Source organism: Emys orbicularis, chromosome 20 (assembly GCF_028017835.1).
Source record: "Emys orbicularis isolate rEmyOrb1 chromosome 20, rEmyOrb1.hap1, whole genome shotgun sequence".
Lineage (NCBI taxonomy): Eukaryota > Metazoa > Chordata > Testudines > Emydidae > Emys > Emys orbicularis.
In genome coordinates, this window is record NC_088702.1 from 3,187,928 (window position 1) to 3,204,760 (window position 16,833).

Genomic DNA, 16,833 nt, shown 5'->3' on the forward strand with positions numbered 1-16,833 from the left:
GACCCTGGGTCTGTGTTGCAGCAGGCTAGCGTGTCCGGCTCAACAAGGCAGGGTTCTGGAAGTCCCAAGCTGGCAGGGAAAACGGGCTCAGAGGTAATTTCAGCACATCAGGTGACAGTCCCAAAGGGGTCTCTGTGATGGAACCCGTCACACCAGCCTTTTCTTATCTTAATCACCGTGCCTCTGTTTGTAAACAAAGCACTAACTCCCTGCCCCAGGGACACAAGCTGAGAGAAACACCTCTCTGCAGAACTCACAATCCACACTAACTCTGTGCAGTGAAGAGCTCCGCCCAGGAGCACACCTCCTGTATGAAACTCAGGGGCGTGGCAGCACCCCCTTCCCAACCTAACTGGCGCCCTTGGACAGCGAGCATCTAATGCACTCCCTGAAATGGACTGGGGGGTGACCTCATCTCCTGCTAACCACAGGAGGTGAACAAAGATGGGACATGCATCAGGGGAATTTATGGAGCTTTGGGCGAACCACCTCAAATCCTCCGCAAAGTTAGGAGGGAAATGGGGGTCCCCACAAACAGCCCTTGTGTAGGCTGGTTGGCTCGGGCACGCCCCCCTCGGGGCGGTGGGGAGCCAGACCACTTCGCTGCACTGGTCAGGTGTGTTGGGGGATTAGCGTGATCCTGCAGCAAACAGTCAGTGTTAGCAGTCCCAGGCCCTGGGTCAGGGCGGGGCAGCGAACAGTCAGTGCAAGATACAAACACACAGTTCAGTGTTAGCAAGCCCAGGCCCTGGGTCAGGGCGGGGCAACAAACAGTCACTAGCTCAGACCCTCAGGCAGGGGCTGAGCGAACCGGTTGAACAGCAACTCCAGACTCCTGGCTCAAGCAGAGCCGGGGAGACGGGCACCCGCGAGGTGGGTGGCAGGGGGGACGCAGGCCCACCCACTCCACTGCATCCCAGCCCGGGGCCCTAGCAGCGGCAGAAGATCTGCTGCTGTGTCAGTGGGGACCCTGACCGCAACACACTGACATTGGCTCTGGCAGTGCTGCGGCCAGACCAGGGTCGGCTGCCCCCGGGCTACTTCCTACCTCCCCCTCTAGAGGTACCTGGGTCCGGACGGCGTCCTCTGCGGGGTCACACACCATGGGCTCCTCGGGGTAGCTGGCGAGCGGTAGGCCTGGGAGTTCCTCGGGGTAATGGGCGAGCAGTAGGCTTGGCAGCGTCTCTGGGCTCGGGCTAGCGTCAGATGGTGTCTGGTCTGGCCAGCCCTCGGGTCGGCCGCCCATCGCCGTGGTCTCCCCACCGGGAGCGACGCCACAAGGGTCTGGTCGCTCCGGTGGCTGGGAGACAAGTGAGCTCTGGGGGCGGGCTTTTATACTTCCTGTCCTGCGCCCTGACCTCTGAGGAACGGGCACAGGGTTTGCTAGCTCCGCCCACTTTGGTGTCTGGATGGTGGGGAGCCAGACTACATCGCTACACCCTGCCATAGGCCTGAGAGACTCATGCCCCCTCCCCAGCCAAAGGCGGCTTTGCTGGGTCTGCCCCAAGCTCCAGCCCCCCAGGGCTTTTTTGGGAGCACCGCAGCCCCCTCCCTTGTAAGCCCAAAACCCCCGGCCCCATCCCTTAGGCAGGTCCCTCACCCCTGAGGATCTAAAACCTCCCCACATTCAGAGCTAGGTTCAAATTCACCTCTTCAGCCAAATTTCCTGCACTAGCCCCCAACTCAACAGAGTCACCCCCCGCTCAGCTACGGCCAGTGGGGATCATGAAACCGCCCGAGCCTGCTGGGGTGGGAGAGAGGAATCACAGCTGTCTCCCTTACTCTTGGGACGTGCTCAGATACCAGGGTGATGGGCACCAGTGTAAGCATCCCCAGAGGGAGACGAGTGGGTCGGGGGATAGACAGACTCGGCCATCAATGGGCTGTAATAGGATCATCAGCCTCCACTCAACCTGAGCAGGAAAAACGCCTGTGAAAGCCTGTAACCTGCTCTGGCACTGTGCGGCTCTCTGTCCCCCTCTAGTGGTTGGTTCACAGCAGGGGGAAAGAGCCTCCTACTGCTACCGGATCTCAACCCTCTGAGATCTGACGTGTTCAAAAGCCAGATCCGGACCCACATCTGACAGCTGGCCCCTGGCTCTGTAATATCCCAGCCCCAGCCCCAGGGCTGAAGGCAGCCTGGCCATGGGGCGCTGGACACTAGGATCTGAAATCTGGGAGGGTTTGGGTCCAGCTCCATAGGAAACGGTACCAACCCCTCCCTCTCCCCCTCCCATCTAGCGCCCTCTCATTCCTGGGGGAACGTGTCACAAGGGCTGGGGAGGGGAACTGGCCTGGTGTCCCCGTGACGGGGCGTGTGGTCGATCTGGTCCTAAAGGCTCCTGTTCTCTCTCGTGGGCAGGGTACGTCAGAGCAGAGGCAGGCGCGATGGAGCTGAGCCGGATTCTGGGGGACTCCGTCACTTTCCCTCTGGGGATCCCAGCAGAGCAACTTATAACTGTTTCCTGGACGGTAAACACAACGAGGAGTATAGTAATTGTAATAGCAGGAAACCCCCCCAATGTCATTGTGACAGACCCATCCTACGAGGGACGCCTGAGAGTCCCCGAGAACTACTTGCTTCAGATCACCAACCTGAGGATGGAGGACACGGGCACCTACAGAGCTCATATCACCACAGCTACAGGCACCATCCACAGACCCTTCCCACTGCGCGTGTACAGTAAGTGTGGGGCCGATGAATCCCGGGGGAAGCTGGAACCCGCCCTGCTCAGGAACCTCCTCTGGGAGATCAACGGCAGCAGGGTCCCAGCGTCTGTGCAGACCTCTCAGTGCGGCTGCTTCTCCTCCCCCCCCCCCCCCCGCTCCTGTTCCTTCCTCTCCCCCACCCCCTGTCATCCCCCCAGCTCTGCCTCTCTGCCCACTTCTCCTCTGCAACCTCCTTCCCCCGCCCTGGCTTCTGCCCCACTGCTCCTGCCCCACACGGCCCTGGCTCATCAGAAACCCAAACTCCTCTTGGCACGCGGGTTTTCTCACCTGCCTGGCCACTTGCCTCAGGCCCCAACCCCCCAATTTCAGCAAATCCCCCTTTTCTGACAAACACATTTCATTGAGGAATTTCAACTAGCTCAAGGCTGGGCCTCCTGGCCACCACTTCTCCAGCACCTCCAAATGATCCCTCCCTTCTTCCCCCCCACCTCCAGCTGGGGCAGGGGCACCCATGCTGCGAGGAGCCAGACAGCTCCTTGCGCTCACCTCACCTTCCCCCAGCACATCCAGGCAGCGGCTCGCAAGATGCTCTGGGCATTTCAGCCCATTCCATGTTTCTCTCCCCCCGGCAGAGCAAGTACCGGAGCCAACTGTCCTCTGTGACTCAGTGACCTGTGTGAATGAAACCTGTAGCTACAACCTGAGCTGCACCGTCAGGGATGGAGGGGACAATGTGACCTACAGCTGGACTCACACAGCAGGGGGCGCTGTTGTACCCGATGAGTCCATTCTGCACATCTCTCTGAGCCCTGGGACCATCACCTGCACAGCCCAGAACCCCGCCAGTAACAGCTCCACAACGGCCTCTGGAAAGGACCTTTGTGCAGGTAACTCCCTCTGCAGGATCGCGCTGCCCAGTGCTCACTCGGGGGGAGCTGGCATCGGGTCGCTGCCTTTGCACCAGTCCCAGGCCTTTGATCCCAAATGGAACCTGGCCCCCGCAGCCCCAGAAGCCACCTCGCTGCAGATTTTAGCCTGTAAACCTGCCAGGCAGGGAGCGGTTTGCTCTGGATTTGTCTGTGTCACAGAGCAGCGTCGCAGGGTCAATGGGCAACAGCCTGGGCCCAAGGAGAGCCGTGCGCAGGCTGAGATATTGCGGGGGGACCCTGAGAAGTTTAGTTCTTAAACACTCCTGATCTCAAACACTGACTCACTTAAGGGGCCGCATCAGCCCCCCCCCCCCCCCACATCCCCTCCCCCGGCTCCGAGAAGGCTCCTACCTGGGAGGTAGCGGGGGAGGGGCAGGAACATCAGCACAGGCGGCCCAGGGGAGGGGTCAAAGCCCCACCCTGCTCATGGGTGGGGGCGCAGGGAGGAGCCAGCGGAGCGAGGGGCTCAGAGTGGGGGCCCAAGGGGCTGTTTTGGGCCCCGTCACTTCACTCGGCTCGGGAAGCGTCTGAGACACGGCCTCTGACTCCGATTCCCCAGACGGAACACCAGAGCCGAGGTCAGCGGGGCCGAGCCCAGACTCAGCCCTGTTTGCACAGCGTCTCCTCCTGCCCCGTATGGAGCGGGGGGAAGGTTCCCAGGCACCCCGACCCCTTCCCCTGCTGTGCTCTTGGCGCATTGCCGGTTGCCCCCTGCATGAACTGACGCCATCACCTTTAGCTCACTCATCAGCCCCGGCCTCCTCGCTGTCCTACTGCCACGTCAAGGGGATCGTCCTGCTGCTGGTGCTGGGAGCCCTGAGCGCCGGGATCATCGCGGTGCACGTCCTTCCCGGCAGGGAGCGGAGATGGGACTGAGAGCAGAGGAGCTTCCACTGCGGCTGCCAATCCCGCATGGGTGTTCCCCAGCCCGAGGATGCTACAGGGGGACGCTCGCTTGCAACTTCCGAAGGGTGAATGTCACTGAGTGGGAGGAGGTGAAGTATTGGGTCCCTCTGTGTGGTGGGAGATGTGGTGGAGAATCGGCCCTGCTCAGAGGCACCCTCTGGCAGCCGCCGGCAGCACAACAGGTGCGCCTGCCTCGGTTTCCTCCCATTGACCTTTTTAAAAGACCCCAGTGTCTAAACGTTTCCCTACCTGGGGCTGATTTATTATCCCAGAGTGTAAACAGCCCCTAGGCGCCCAGCTCACAGCTCACACAAATCCCCCGACCCAGAGCTCACTGCTCAGTCCCCTCGGCTGCTCCAGGGCCTGGTTCTTTCCAGGCTTCCCAGGCCCTTCCCAGGCCTCTGCACTCCACAGGGTCATGATCTTTGTACCTCTGGGGTAACCTTGCTGGTGGCATCACACTCACTGCGGGGGTTTCCTTGGGGCCCAGGCTCAGTCACCATCTTTCCCACAATGCTCAGCACCTCCTGCTCACACCTGATCCGGATTTGTGTCCCTGTCCCAGCACTGAGCTGCCAGCCATGGGGAGGCGCCTTCAATTCCTTTGCGCAGGCCTCTGTCTAGCAGAGAACCTACAGATCCTCCGCTCCCAGGGGATCGCACCCCCCCGCGGACGCAGGGCCAGATTCTCATTCATGCCAAGCCCCCGTTGTGACGGGTTGGGTCACAGAGACCCCCTTGGGACTGTCACCTGATGTGCTGAGACTACCTCTGAGCCCACCTCTGAGCCCGTTTTCCCTGCCAGCTTGGGACTTCAGTACCCTGTCTTTTCGAGCCAGACACGCTAGCCTGCTGCAACGCAGACCCAGGTCTGACCCACGCACCCAAAGCCGCAGACCTAACTGATAGAGAGATATGCACAGCTGTTTGCTCCCCCAGGTAGTAATTACTTACTCTGGGTAAATTAATAAGCCAAAAAAAAAAAAAGAAACTTAATATAACTTTTGCATGGATTTGCTAAAAAGTGGGGAGGAAAATAAACTTCTCTCTGATCCACTGGATTACAAAATAAGGGGAATATAAACTAGCTGTTACTACAGTTCTGTGGTTTTCACTCTGGGGTGTTTTCTGCATGCTCATTTTTCTGTTTTTTAATTGAAACACACATGTAAAAATGTTAAAGGGCTCTGGCTTCATATAGGCTTGTCTTTTAAAGTGTTTATTCCTTTACAAAACTTAATATAACTTTCACTTGTATCTGTTAAAAAGCAGGCCAAGAAACAGCCTTCTTATCTGTGATCCACTGGCTTACAGAGGCTGTTTTTGCTGACAGTAGCTTTGCTGCAGAATTATGCTGCTTCAAATTGTCCTTACTAAAAAATGACCAACGTGAGTCTAAAATATATGGGGAAACTTTTTTATCACTATACATTACTTTTATAAACAGATTTTCTGTGTTTTTAACCCTGGGTTGTTTCTGCATGCTCACTTTTTATTGAAACACACATGCAAAAGCGTTGAATGAAAAATTGTTTCTTCAGCTAGACTTGTTTTTCAAAGTGGCCTTCTTCTTTTCTAATCCACTAACTTAAAAAGACTGCTTCAAATTGTTCCCACTAAAGGCACAGGGAAAAGCTTTTAAAAACTTTTTCTTAGTAAGGGTTTGTGTGTTTAGGTCTGGGGTGCTTCTGCATGCTCTTTTTTTATTGAAACATTTAGCACTTTTGCATATGAAGTGTTGTGTCTTCATATAGGCTTGCTAACAGGGGTTTTGCTGCAGCTTCAGATTATCCTTATTAAAAAAATAACCCATGTTAGTCTAAAACATAGGGGAAAACTTTTAAAAATTGTTTGTTACTAAGGGCTTATAGTTTTAACTTTTATTAAAGCCCCTAGGTAAACGGGCTACATGGCGGGGAAAATGCTTGGGGTTCGTTTTTTTATATAAGATTAAGGCAGTTGGGGGGGGGAGGTGGCTCTTGTTTAAAAACCTTGGGACTATAGGATTGGTTCAGGAAAATGAATTGTATGACACTGCTATAGAACCACATCTGATTGGGCCGACCCAAAGGTGGTGGTAACAAGCCTGAGGGGCTGTGTACCTGGGAAGTTGCCTCTTTCCGCAGAAACACTTGGAAGGGTAAGATCTCTCTCTCTGACTCAACCACGGGCTGTCTAGCTTTGCCCTTTGCAAAGGGGCTTTCTTTTCCCTTTTCTTGCTCTGTTCTCTCTTTTAACCTCTCTTTATATGTTTCTCTTTTATTTAACTCTTTTTAAATGCTCTTTTCTTAACCTATCCTTATATTTAATAGTTTAAATGTTTCTTTCTTAAACCAACCTTTATATTTTTACCATGTGCTTACTAAACAGTTTCCTTTATGTTTCTCTTTTATTTAACTCTTTTTAAATGCTTTTTATTAACCTACTCTTATATTTAATACACCTTTTACATTTATCTCAAATTGTTTTATTCTTTAATAACATACCAAACTAGTCCTTTAAAAACACCTCTCCTTATTAAACCTCACCAAAAATCTCTCTTCTCTTTAATAACTTGCCTCTTTTCTTTCAAACTAACCCTTTAAAAACAAAAATCTTTATTTTTCTTTAAGTTCTCTATTCTTTAATAACATGCCAAACTAAGCCTTTAAAATCATCTCTCCTTACTCAACCTCACCAAACAACCTTCCTTTCCTTTTTTTCCTCTAAACCTTACCCAAGCTTTCTTTTTTTAATCTTTAAGCTCTCTCACTCTATTCTTCCAAACTTTTTCTCATGGAAACCTGTCAAAAAAATACATGGTGATGAATGCTATCGAGGTATATGCTACTGTCGTGTCAAGGGGCCCCAGGGTAACTGAATTCCTAGCGTGACAGACTCTCCGGTGCAATAGACAGAACCATCCAATAACTCAGGAGCTGTGTCCGTTTTAGACCCACCCGCCGCCCCTGAGCAATTAGAGGACCCTGGCTGAGTGTAGCCCTGCGCGCAGAGTGACACACCCTGTGGGGTTTAGGGAACTCGGCTGCTTTGAGCTCATTGGGTGACTTACCCCAAGAGCTGAGTCACATCACGGCCAGTGGGGTCTGGTCTTGCCAAATCCCATCTCCCGGTGGAGAAATTGCAGAGCCGCCGGGCGATTCATTTCTTTGCAGTCCATCCTCAGCCACAGAGGGTAGCCAGGATCGCCCTGCCAGCCAGACGTCCCCATCCGAACCGCTCCAGGCTCTGCCTCCATTTGGTGAGGATCTCCGACGCCCGCTGCCCCACGCTGTCAGGATGGAGGGGGCTCTTCTTCGACCTTCTTTTCTTTTGCTTCTTCTGCTCTTACAGCCTGGAGGTGAGTGATCTGTCTGAATTAGAGTGCAGGAAACAGTGACCGCGGGTCAGCCACAAACCCCGCGCCTTGGGCGACTGGGAGTCTAGGGTTTGATTCAATCCATTTGCCTTCTTTTCCATGTAGAGTTAATCCAGCCCTGCAAACAGCTACTCAGCCAGGGCTGAAATAACCGGGTGTGTGTGGGGGCTGCATGTCAGGATTGAGGGGCATCCGCAGATCTGAAGGAGGGAAGGGGAGTCCAGAGCTGGAATGGGGGGGCTGCATGTCGGGATTGAGGGGCATCAGCAGAGCTGAACAGAGGTAGAGCCCGGGGCAGGAATAGCCCTGCACTCCCAGCTCACCTGATCCTGCAGGGTCCCCTCCTCTCCAGCAGCTGGGGGCAAGACCCGTGGGAAGCTACACAGACCCCGAAAAGCCTGGAGGGGGGGGCGAGGGAGGGGTCTGGCCAGGCCTGAGAGTGCCCCTGTGCTCTTGGGGGACCATCTCCCCGCAGCAGGGGGCAGAGGGATGACGCTGGGAGGGACGTTCTGCATAATGGCAGGGCAAAGCATAGAGAGTTGCGGGGGGACCTCTGGGGCAGAGAGACAGGAGGACTTGGGGAAGGGAAAAGGAGGGGCCAGGTTGTGGGGCTGGAGGCTGAGAGGAGGGAGGGAGGGGGACTCCTGCGAGGTGGCCGTGTTGCAGCAGGGGATGCACTGAGCGCTGGTCCCTAGGGGTAGCGGGGCAGGGTTATTACTGCTTCCCTAGCAGCTCCCGGCGGCTGCTCGGGGGGGTCTGCACGGATTAGTGCTTCCTGCCCCGGCTCCCCACCCCCTGCACAGGGACTGCCGGGGCCCAGCTACACTGGGAGCGTGACCTGCACACAGAACCACAGCAGGGCCCTCAGACTACCCAGACCGCTGGAGAGGGAGCGAACGAGAGTCCGGCTCAGGAGTGGGAGGGGAGAGGAGAGGGGCTTGGGGTGGGGAGGGGGCGATTCCCCGATGACAGTCACGAGGCTGAGATGAAACGGCCCCTCCTTGCGCCTGTATAACAGCTGGGCCCGGCCCAGCGTGAGCCACGGGGCGGGCGGGACCGACCTGACCCTTTGGGTCGACCCGTCTCATTCACACCAAGAAGATTTTTCCAAGACCCCCTGGTCGGGCCCGATCCTCCGCGGCCCTGCATGTAAAATGCTCCCGGATCACACCAGGGGCATTTCACACTGGCTTTGCCCTGGGGGAAGTGGTTACGCAAGACGCAGCGCGATGGAGAATGAGGCCCAGGATCTCAGCCTGCATTTCGTCGCTCGTCTGCTTCCCAGCCCCTGAACCACTAGTGGGGATGTAGCAATACCAACAGAAATGCCACGTTGGCTACTTCCGGCCTGGGAGGCAGTTACCAGGGCTGGTACTTGCCTCTCCCAGGAGACCTGCTGCCCTAAGGGGTTTGAAGTTGCCCTTTGAGGTTCCCCCTGGCACCAGCAGGGCCCGGCTGCTAAAGCGCCTGGCAGATAATTTGCTAGGTGGAGATACTGGCAAGACTATTTCTGTGGCAGCAGGTATTCCCTCTGCTATAGTGGTTACGGCACGACCCACCATTCCCCAGCACCGGGGGGGGGGGGGGGGGGGAGGAGAAGAGATGGGTGGGCATGGAGATAGACAGACAGATTTGTTCAGCTGTTCAATGGGCTGTAATAGGATCATCAGCTTCCCATGGCTTCGTGGATAAAACCCCTGGAAAAGCATCTCCCGCTCTAGCCCAGTGAGGGTCTTTGTCCCTTTTGAGGGTCTTTTATCTAGAGGCTGCCCCATACAAGGGTAAGAACCCCCTACTGCTACCAGATCTCTGTCCCCCAAGAGCGGATGTGTTCCAAAGCCAGATCCGGCTCTCAACCTCACAAACGGTTCCTCGCTCTGTACTATCCAAACCCACGCCCCGGGGGGAAGGCTGCCTGGACATGGCACGTTTGACATCCAGATCTGCAATCTGTGGGTTTTGAGCCCAGATCCAGGGGAAACGGTTTCTCCCACTCCCGTAATCTGACTCCCCCGGTTCCTGGGGGAGCATGAACGGCGACCGGGGAGCGAACTGGCCTGGTGCGTCCATGGTAGATCTATTCCTTGTTCTTCCCTCCCGTGCACCAGAGTACTCCAGGGCAGCTGCAGACGAGGCGGAGCTGACCGGGATTCTGGGAGGGTCGGTCACTTTCCCCCTGAGGATCTCAGCAGCACAGAAATTTAAAAACGGGGCCTGGTCGGTAAACACAAGGAGTCTAGTCACCGTCACCGCAGGGAAACCTCCCCGCGTCCTGGTGTTTGACCCATCCTACGAGGGACGCCTGCGATTCTCTGATGAGAGCTACTCGCTTCAGATCACCGACCTGAGGATGGAGGACACGGGCAGCTACACCGTCGAATTCAGCACAGACAAAGAGCAATTCGCCTACAAAGAATTCACGCTGCACGTGTCCAGTAAGTGCTGGGGCAGGGGGATCCCTGAGGGAGCCTGGAACCCACCCTGCTCAGGAAACTCACAGCCGCTGGCAAACAACTCCTCTTCCTCCACCTCGTGCTTGTCTCTTCTGCTGCTCACCAGCCCTGTCTCCCTGCTCCTCCGTCTTCTGCAGCCCTTTCCCTCTTGTGCTCCGCTGCAGCTTCCTTCCCCCATCCTGGCCCCTGCCCCACATGGCCCTGGCCCATCAGAAACCCAAACTCCTCTTGGAATTGAGGTTTTCCCCCACCCCACCAGGGCTCCACTTCCTGCTTTGCTTGCCCCATCCCCCATCCCACAACTCCAGCGCTGGTCACCCTAAGGGAGTTAGTCAGGAACAACGTTTCCCTTGCACAGGGCCATTTCGACATCTGCTTTTGTCCCAGATCGGGATGTGAAGTAGAAATCGGTCAATAACAAAAAAAAAATTTGTGGCATGAAAAGTTGCAAAAGATCCCATCAGGAAATTAAACATTTTGACATTTTCGCTCCCTCTGAAACACGAGGTGTCGAAATGCTGATCGGTTTCCACAATGACCTTGCCAATTACGGTGGACTCCAATGGGAGGAGGGGAAAGTCCGTTTGAAATGCGACGTTTGGGGTTTGGCTTTGAACACCTGCTTCAGAAAACTGAACATTTTTCTTGGCATCAACTCCCCCCCCCCCCCCCCCAAATGGCAGTTTTGACTAAACCAAATTTTCAGATGGAAAAGATGTTCATTGGAAAATTTCAACCAGCTCAAACCCCCAACCGATCCCCAAGCTAGGCCCCCCTGCACCTCGCCAAATGATCCCTCCTTCGTCCTCTCCCTCCCAGCTGTGCCATTACCTTCATGTACCCCTGCCCCTGCTCCAAGCGTGCTGCAAAGATGCAGAGGGCTCCCTGCGCGCTGCTCCCCCAGCAAATCCAGGCAGCAGCTAGTAAGTTGCTGCAGGGATTTCAGCCTGTTCTGTGTTTCTCTCCCCCCACACAGAGGGACAACTGCCACCCACCATCGCCTGTGACTCAGTGGCCTGTGAGGATGACGCCTGTATCTACACCCTGCGCTGCGCCGTCAGGGATGGAAGGGAGAACGTGACCTACAGCTGGAGTAACGCCCCCAGCAGCGTTCTGTCCACGGGCTCCATCGTGCACATCCCTCAGCGGCACCAGGCAGCTCGTGAGGACTTCACTTGCACGGCACGTGCCCCTGACGGGAACAGCTCCAGGAGGACGGTCTCCCCGAAGGACTTCTGCGCAGGTAATGCCCTCCGCAGGGAAACACTGGAGAGAGCTGGCATCGGGTCCCCGCCTCGGCACTCACCCCACGACTATTTCAATGACACCACTCTGGTCTCCAACACTTTTGCACTTAAAGGGGCCCCGTCACCCCAGGAATCCCCTGCCCCACCTCCCACTCTGAGAAAGCTGCTGCCCCCCAGGGAGATATCAAGGGAAGGGTCTGGAGCGTCCCTGCGGCTGGGCCAGTGCAGAGTCATGGGGCCGCAAAGAGAACGGGCACGAGAACAGCTCCATAACCGGTGGGTAGAGAGCTCCCCCCGGAGCAGGGAGCCCCAGGATCCGATCCCCTGCTCCAGCCACTCATTAATCAGAGATCCAAAGAGCCCCCCGCCAGGCTATCCCAGAGCCCGGTAGTTATATCGCTCACCAGCGAGGTGGCAGCTCCCTGTTCAAACCCCTTCTCCCACCCAGGGGAGGACCCTCACCACAGGGCTACACCGTACAAGGGGAGGCCTCGGCAGCCCGCGCCCAAGAGAGAGTTCCCAGCTGAGAGTCCCCAGCAAAGACAGGCAGCAAAGGGGGAGGATGCCCCATCCCCCCAGCATCTCCCATTGACTAGCCTAGGGGCTCCCTGCCCAGTGCGAATCTCTTTGTACCTGTCTGTCCCCATTCATCGCACGGGACACCCGGGCGCCAGACTCAGGCTTGTGAATCTCAGTGGCGTCCCAGGCCCTTCAGAGTCAGGCGCGGCGGCTCCCAGCGTCCCTACGTTCCTTTGTGACCCCAGCCCTCGGGGTTCGTCTTGTGCAAACCCCTCATGTGTCTCTAGTGTCAGACGGATGGAGCAATAGTCGCATGACATCACGGTAATGATGCCACAGCCAGAGCTTTACTCATTCCCGCGTGCAGCTGAGCATTTCCACGCCGTCTGGTCTGTTGCTCACCAGGCCAGGAGATTGCGGACTGTTAAAAAATATTGTCAACGAACCGGGTCCCGGGAATGGTCTGGTGTTGGGACCAACACCGCAGCTCACATGGAGGCTGCCTGGGCTTTGACGACAAACGAGCATTCACGCCCTCGGTGGTCTGGCCGTGCTGCCCGGACGAGGCAGCTTCTCACCGGGGAAGCTGAAGATCTGACAGTTTTCTCTCCACACGGGCCAGAAGGGAAGAGCGTTGTCCTGGTGTTCAAAACCAAACAAGACCCAGCAGCCTTTTTTCAGCATCGTTAGCAGAGCCACGCCGAGAACGTCTCATGGTACTCGCTGGGCATCTTCTACCAACCGTCTCAAAGCTCTTCCAATGTGCAGCCGCGGCTGGCGGACAAGGGGTGGCCAAGTGCGGATAACCCACTGTGCCATCGAACGTGAATCTCAACATTCAGTTCACTGCTTGAACCCGGCATTTAGTCCATTCAGAACGTGGGAAACGACACTTCTGCGTCGCCTGATGCCCAGAACGGGTTCCTGAATGATCAAACACGTCCTCATGAGAGCAGGGAACACAGTCCACTTACAAGAGCGGACGCGAGGAAGGAAAAGGGACGATATCACGGAAAAACTAAGGGATCACTCCCGCACTGACGGGGTGTTCACCCTACACCGCCGCTCAAGGAGTAAAAGGGCTCAGGAGGGGCTACCTGACAGGATGGGCTGCACCTGGGTAAGGTGTGGGCTGGATAGACAGCCCGAATTGAGCCTGAAGCCCGGCTGGGCTGGTATAAAACCAGGGAGAGGAAAGCAGCAGAAAGGGCCGGGCGGGGCCAGGGGGAGAGTCACAGTCACTCTCTGGGTTGAGAGAAGGGAGCAGGAAGCAGCCTAGGGAAAACAGCAAGCACCAGGCCACTTGGACCTGAGCTGGTGATTGTAGGGAGCCGGTGTAGAGGGAGGGAGGGCCTGGCCCGCGGGGAGGGTAACAGGGGCAGGGCAGTGGATTTTGAAGACTTCCTGAGGCGGTTTATTTAGCGAGACTCTGATCCCCGTGAAGGGAGGAAACGGCAGCGGCCTGGCCTGAGGCCCAAGCCACAAAGAGGGAGCGCACGGAGCAGGAGAGAAGCCACCAAGTGCGCGACTGGGGCAAGGGAGCCAAGAAACCGCAAGCGGCGGCGGCAAACCAGCGGTGAGCGAATCCCCCGGTGAGCCACAAGGAGGCACCCCAGCCATGAGCGAATCCCCCGGTGAGCCACAAGGAGGCGCCCCAGCCGTGAGCGAATCCCCTGGTGAGCCACAAGGAGGCGCCCCAGCCGTGAGTGGCGTGAACCCCGTGAGACACACCCCCTGTTGTCTACCTTCTAGATGCTTCCAAGACGTCTGCAATGGTGATTCCATTTCTGCTTGTGACCTCAGAGCGTCTCATGCGAATTTTAAAAGCTAAACCAGTGAACAAACCGTTCGGATGGCGGTTGCAAGTTATGGCACAAGCGGCAGCCCGGCCAGCCGTAAAACAGTGCGGAGTGCAATCCCCGCACTTAAATCAAAGCAGCGTCCGCCTTGCAATCTAGCTACAGCGGCAGAAACGCCTGTAACACTTTAAATGGCTCCGTTGGCCGGTTTGGGGATCCTGCACTGAAAATCCAGAAAGTGACGGAAAGTCTCCCCTGCTGTGTAAGATGAGAAAAGAAAATGGCAGATGAAGAACTGACCCAATGTTCATCCAAGGAAGAGGAAGAAGGACACACGGATGAATTCGCTGACGGGGATGACGGCTAGGAGCTACACGAAACAGATAAAGAAAAATAAGAGACTGCAAAGCGAGCTGCTCGAAGAGCTGGCCAGCTGCCCGCCTAGCTTACGTGCCGTTAAAAATTATTTTGTTCTTTCATTTTCTTTTATTTCTGCTTCATTTCATTTGTCTTCGCTTTTGTAACTGTTCAGTCTCGACTCACGTTCACAGTGAAGAGGTAACAGAACATTGCTAGAAAAGGGACCAGGAATCATTCGTCTTTCCTTTTCTTACAACTTCGGTTCATTGGGATTTGCCCTTTTCTGAGTTCAAATAACGGAACTAAAGTTCAATACCCGCCTCCCATGGTACTGAAGACCCGGGCACGCTAAGCCTCCCCTAACCCAGGCCCTGGCCCCACCTGTGCTTCACCCCAAGCCGGCGGGGGCTGAGCTCCAGCCAGCGTCCAGGGGTTGGGGTGACCTGTGGCTCCTCCAGCCACGGGGGGGGGGGGGGGGGGGGGAGGGGGGGATGGGAAGGCTCCGGGCTCTGGCCGCTGGGGGGGGGGCATGCTTGGGGCTCTGGCTGCGGGGAGCGGGGGTGCTCAGTTGGAAGAGGTGGGGCTGTCATGCTAGCCTCCCTGAAGTGGGAGTTCACCCACCATCCCTGGTCAGTAACTTTTTGGGGGGGGCGATTAAACAGAAGTCGCTAAGGCTAAGCGGACTGGAGCCCACGGCCATATTTTGTTACCGGTGTTCCTGTTCTAATACGTCGGTGCTTTACAGTGTTTTTGACAGTATTTGACCAATGTTTGACCAGCCATCTAGGGGCAGATGCTCCACCCACCCCTGCTCCAACCATGCTGGGCTGGGGCAGAGGCTCCTGCCCTCGGCTTCCTCCAGCACTTCCAGGCAGCTGCTAGGAAGTTGTGCCAGGGATTTTATCCCGTTTCTCTCCCCCCCCCCAGAGCAAGTGCCAGCGACAACGATTGTCTGTGACTCGGTGACCTGTGACAATGGAACCTGTCACTACACCATGCGCTGCGTGGCCGGGGAGAGAGGGGGACAGGTGGCCTACAGCTGGACTCAAAAGGACAGCGGCGTGGTCGTATCCACCAGAGCCACTCTGCGCGTCTCTCGGAGACCTTTCGAGGCTCTCCCGGCCGTCATCTGCACAGCCCGGCACCCCGCCAGTAACAGCTCCAGGATGATCTCCCCGAAGGACCTGTGTCCAGGTAACCCCCCGGCTAAGCGCTGCCCAGCGCGGGCACGGGGAGAGCTGGGCTTTGCTCTGAGAAGGTCCCTACCCGGGAGAGAGCTCAGGGGAAGGGTCTGGAACATCAGCGGGGCAGGGCCCGGGGAGGAGGTCAGCTGCTCACAGGCAGCCGGCAGAGCAAGGGGCTCAGACTGGGGGGACCGAGGGGCCCCATCACTTCCCACTCTCCTCATTCTGCTCCGGGTCAGAGTCGTCAGGCACCGAGCTCCTGGGCAGAACGGACTGCGATTCCCCAGAGGAGACGCCGGCAGCGAGGCCGGCACGGCCCTGCCCAGACCCAGCCCTCTTGCACAAGCTCCTCTTGCCCCATATGGAATGGGGGAGAAGGTCCCCGGGTATCCCAGCCCCTGCCCCAGTCACGCTCTAGTGGTGCAGTTACCCCCCGGCATCGCCGGTCGCCGCCGACAGGAACTGACCCCCTCGCTCTTGTTTAGATTCCCCACCAGACCGGTCCCTGGCCTCGTTGCTGTCCTACCACCTCATCATCCTGCTGCTGGCGCTGGGAGCCCTGAGTGCCGGCCTCATTGTGTAGCACGGCCTCCCCGGCAGGGAGCAGAGATGGGACCAAGACCAGAGGAGCTTCCACTGCGGCTGCCAATCCCACCAGGCACAGGCATTCCCCAGCCTGCCAGGCCAAGGGATGCAAGGGTGGGAGGACAGGGGACACTCACTTGCAGCGTCCGAAGGGTTAATGTCACTGCGTGGGGAGCGAAGCAGAAACACTGGGTCCGGCAATGGGGCTGTCAACTATCTGAGCCTATGGTGGATCTCGTTATTCACATAAATATCTGGGATTGGTTGTATTTTAATACGGAGGATATCTGGTAGCAGTGAGTTCCACAGGTTAACTCCCCATCTCATAAATAAAGTCTCTGCCTTTTGACTCCACGGCATCATGATCTCTGCATCTCTGGCTTACGCCTGCTCGTGGCATCACCCTCCTTGTGGGGTTTTCTGAGGCGTGCTGGGGGGGGTGGCAAGAGGGAAGGGAACGTTTAGGCTGAAGCTTGGGAGAGGCCATGCCCAGGCAATGAGGTGTGGCCCCGTGGGGATCACCGCTGCCAGGGAGGGCCTGTCCTAGCCAGGCTGGGGCTGCGGGAAGCAGTGCCCGGTGGGCGTCGTGGCCGAGGCAGGAAGGGCTGGTGCATCGGGTGGCTTCTCTCATCCTGCTGCAGGCGGAACAATGATGGGAAGGAAGGTGGCACTTGAGAGCGGCTGCCGTGTGCTTCTCTCACAGCCCTTGTGAGGCGACCCTGGCGAGGCCGGACACGGCTGCCCAGGCACGGCTCAGACAGGGGGGTGCCCAGAGGGGAAAGGAATCGCTGCTCGCCCCGCACAGACTGGGAGATGAGCACTC

At 56.9% G+C, this 16,833-nt stretch overlaps 1 protein-coding gene across 1 annotated transcript; it reads left to right on the top strand.

Annotated features, from left to right (window-relative positions):
• The first annotated feature begins 1,725 nt into the window (after window positions 1-1,725).
• LOC135892604 (T-lymphocyte surface antigen Ly-9-like) lies at window positions 1,726-16,359 on the top strand. Its single transcript, XM_065420403.1, has 7 exons — window positions 1,726-1,822; window positions 2,363-2,683; window positions 3,303-3,557; window positions 9,972-10,298; window positions 11,293-11,559; window positions 15,169-15,435; window positions 15,911-16,359. The coding sequence occupies exons 1-7, from the start codon at window positions 1,726-1,728 to the stop codon at window positions 16,006-16,008; spliced, it is 1,632 nt and encodes a 543-aa protein (XP_065276475.1). The 3' UTR covers window positions 16,009-16,359.
• Window positions 16,360-16,833: the final 474 nt, after the last annotated feature.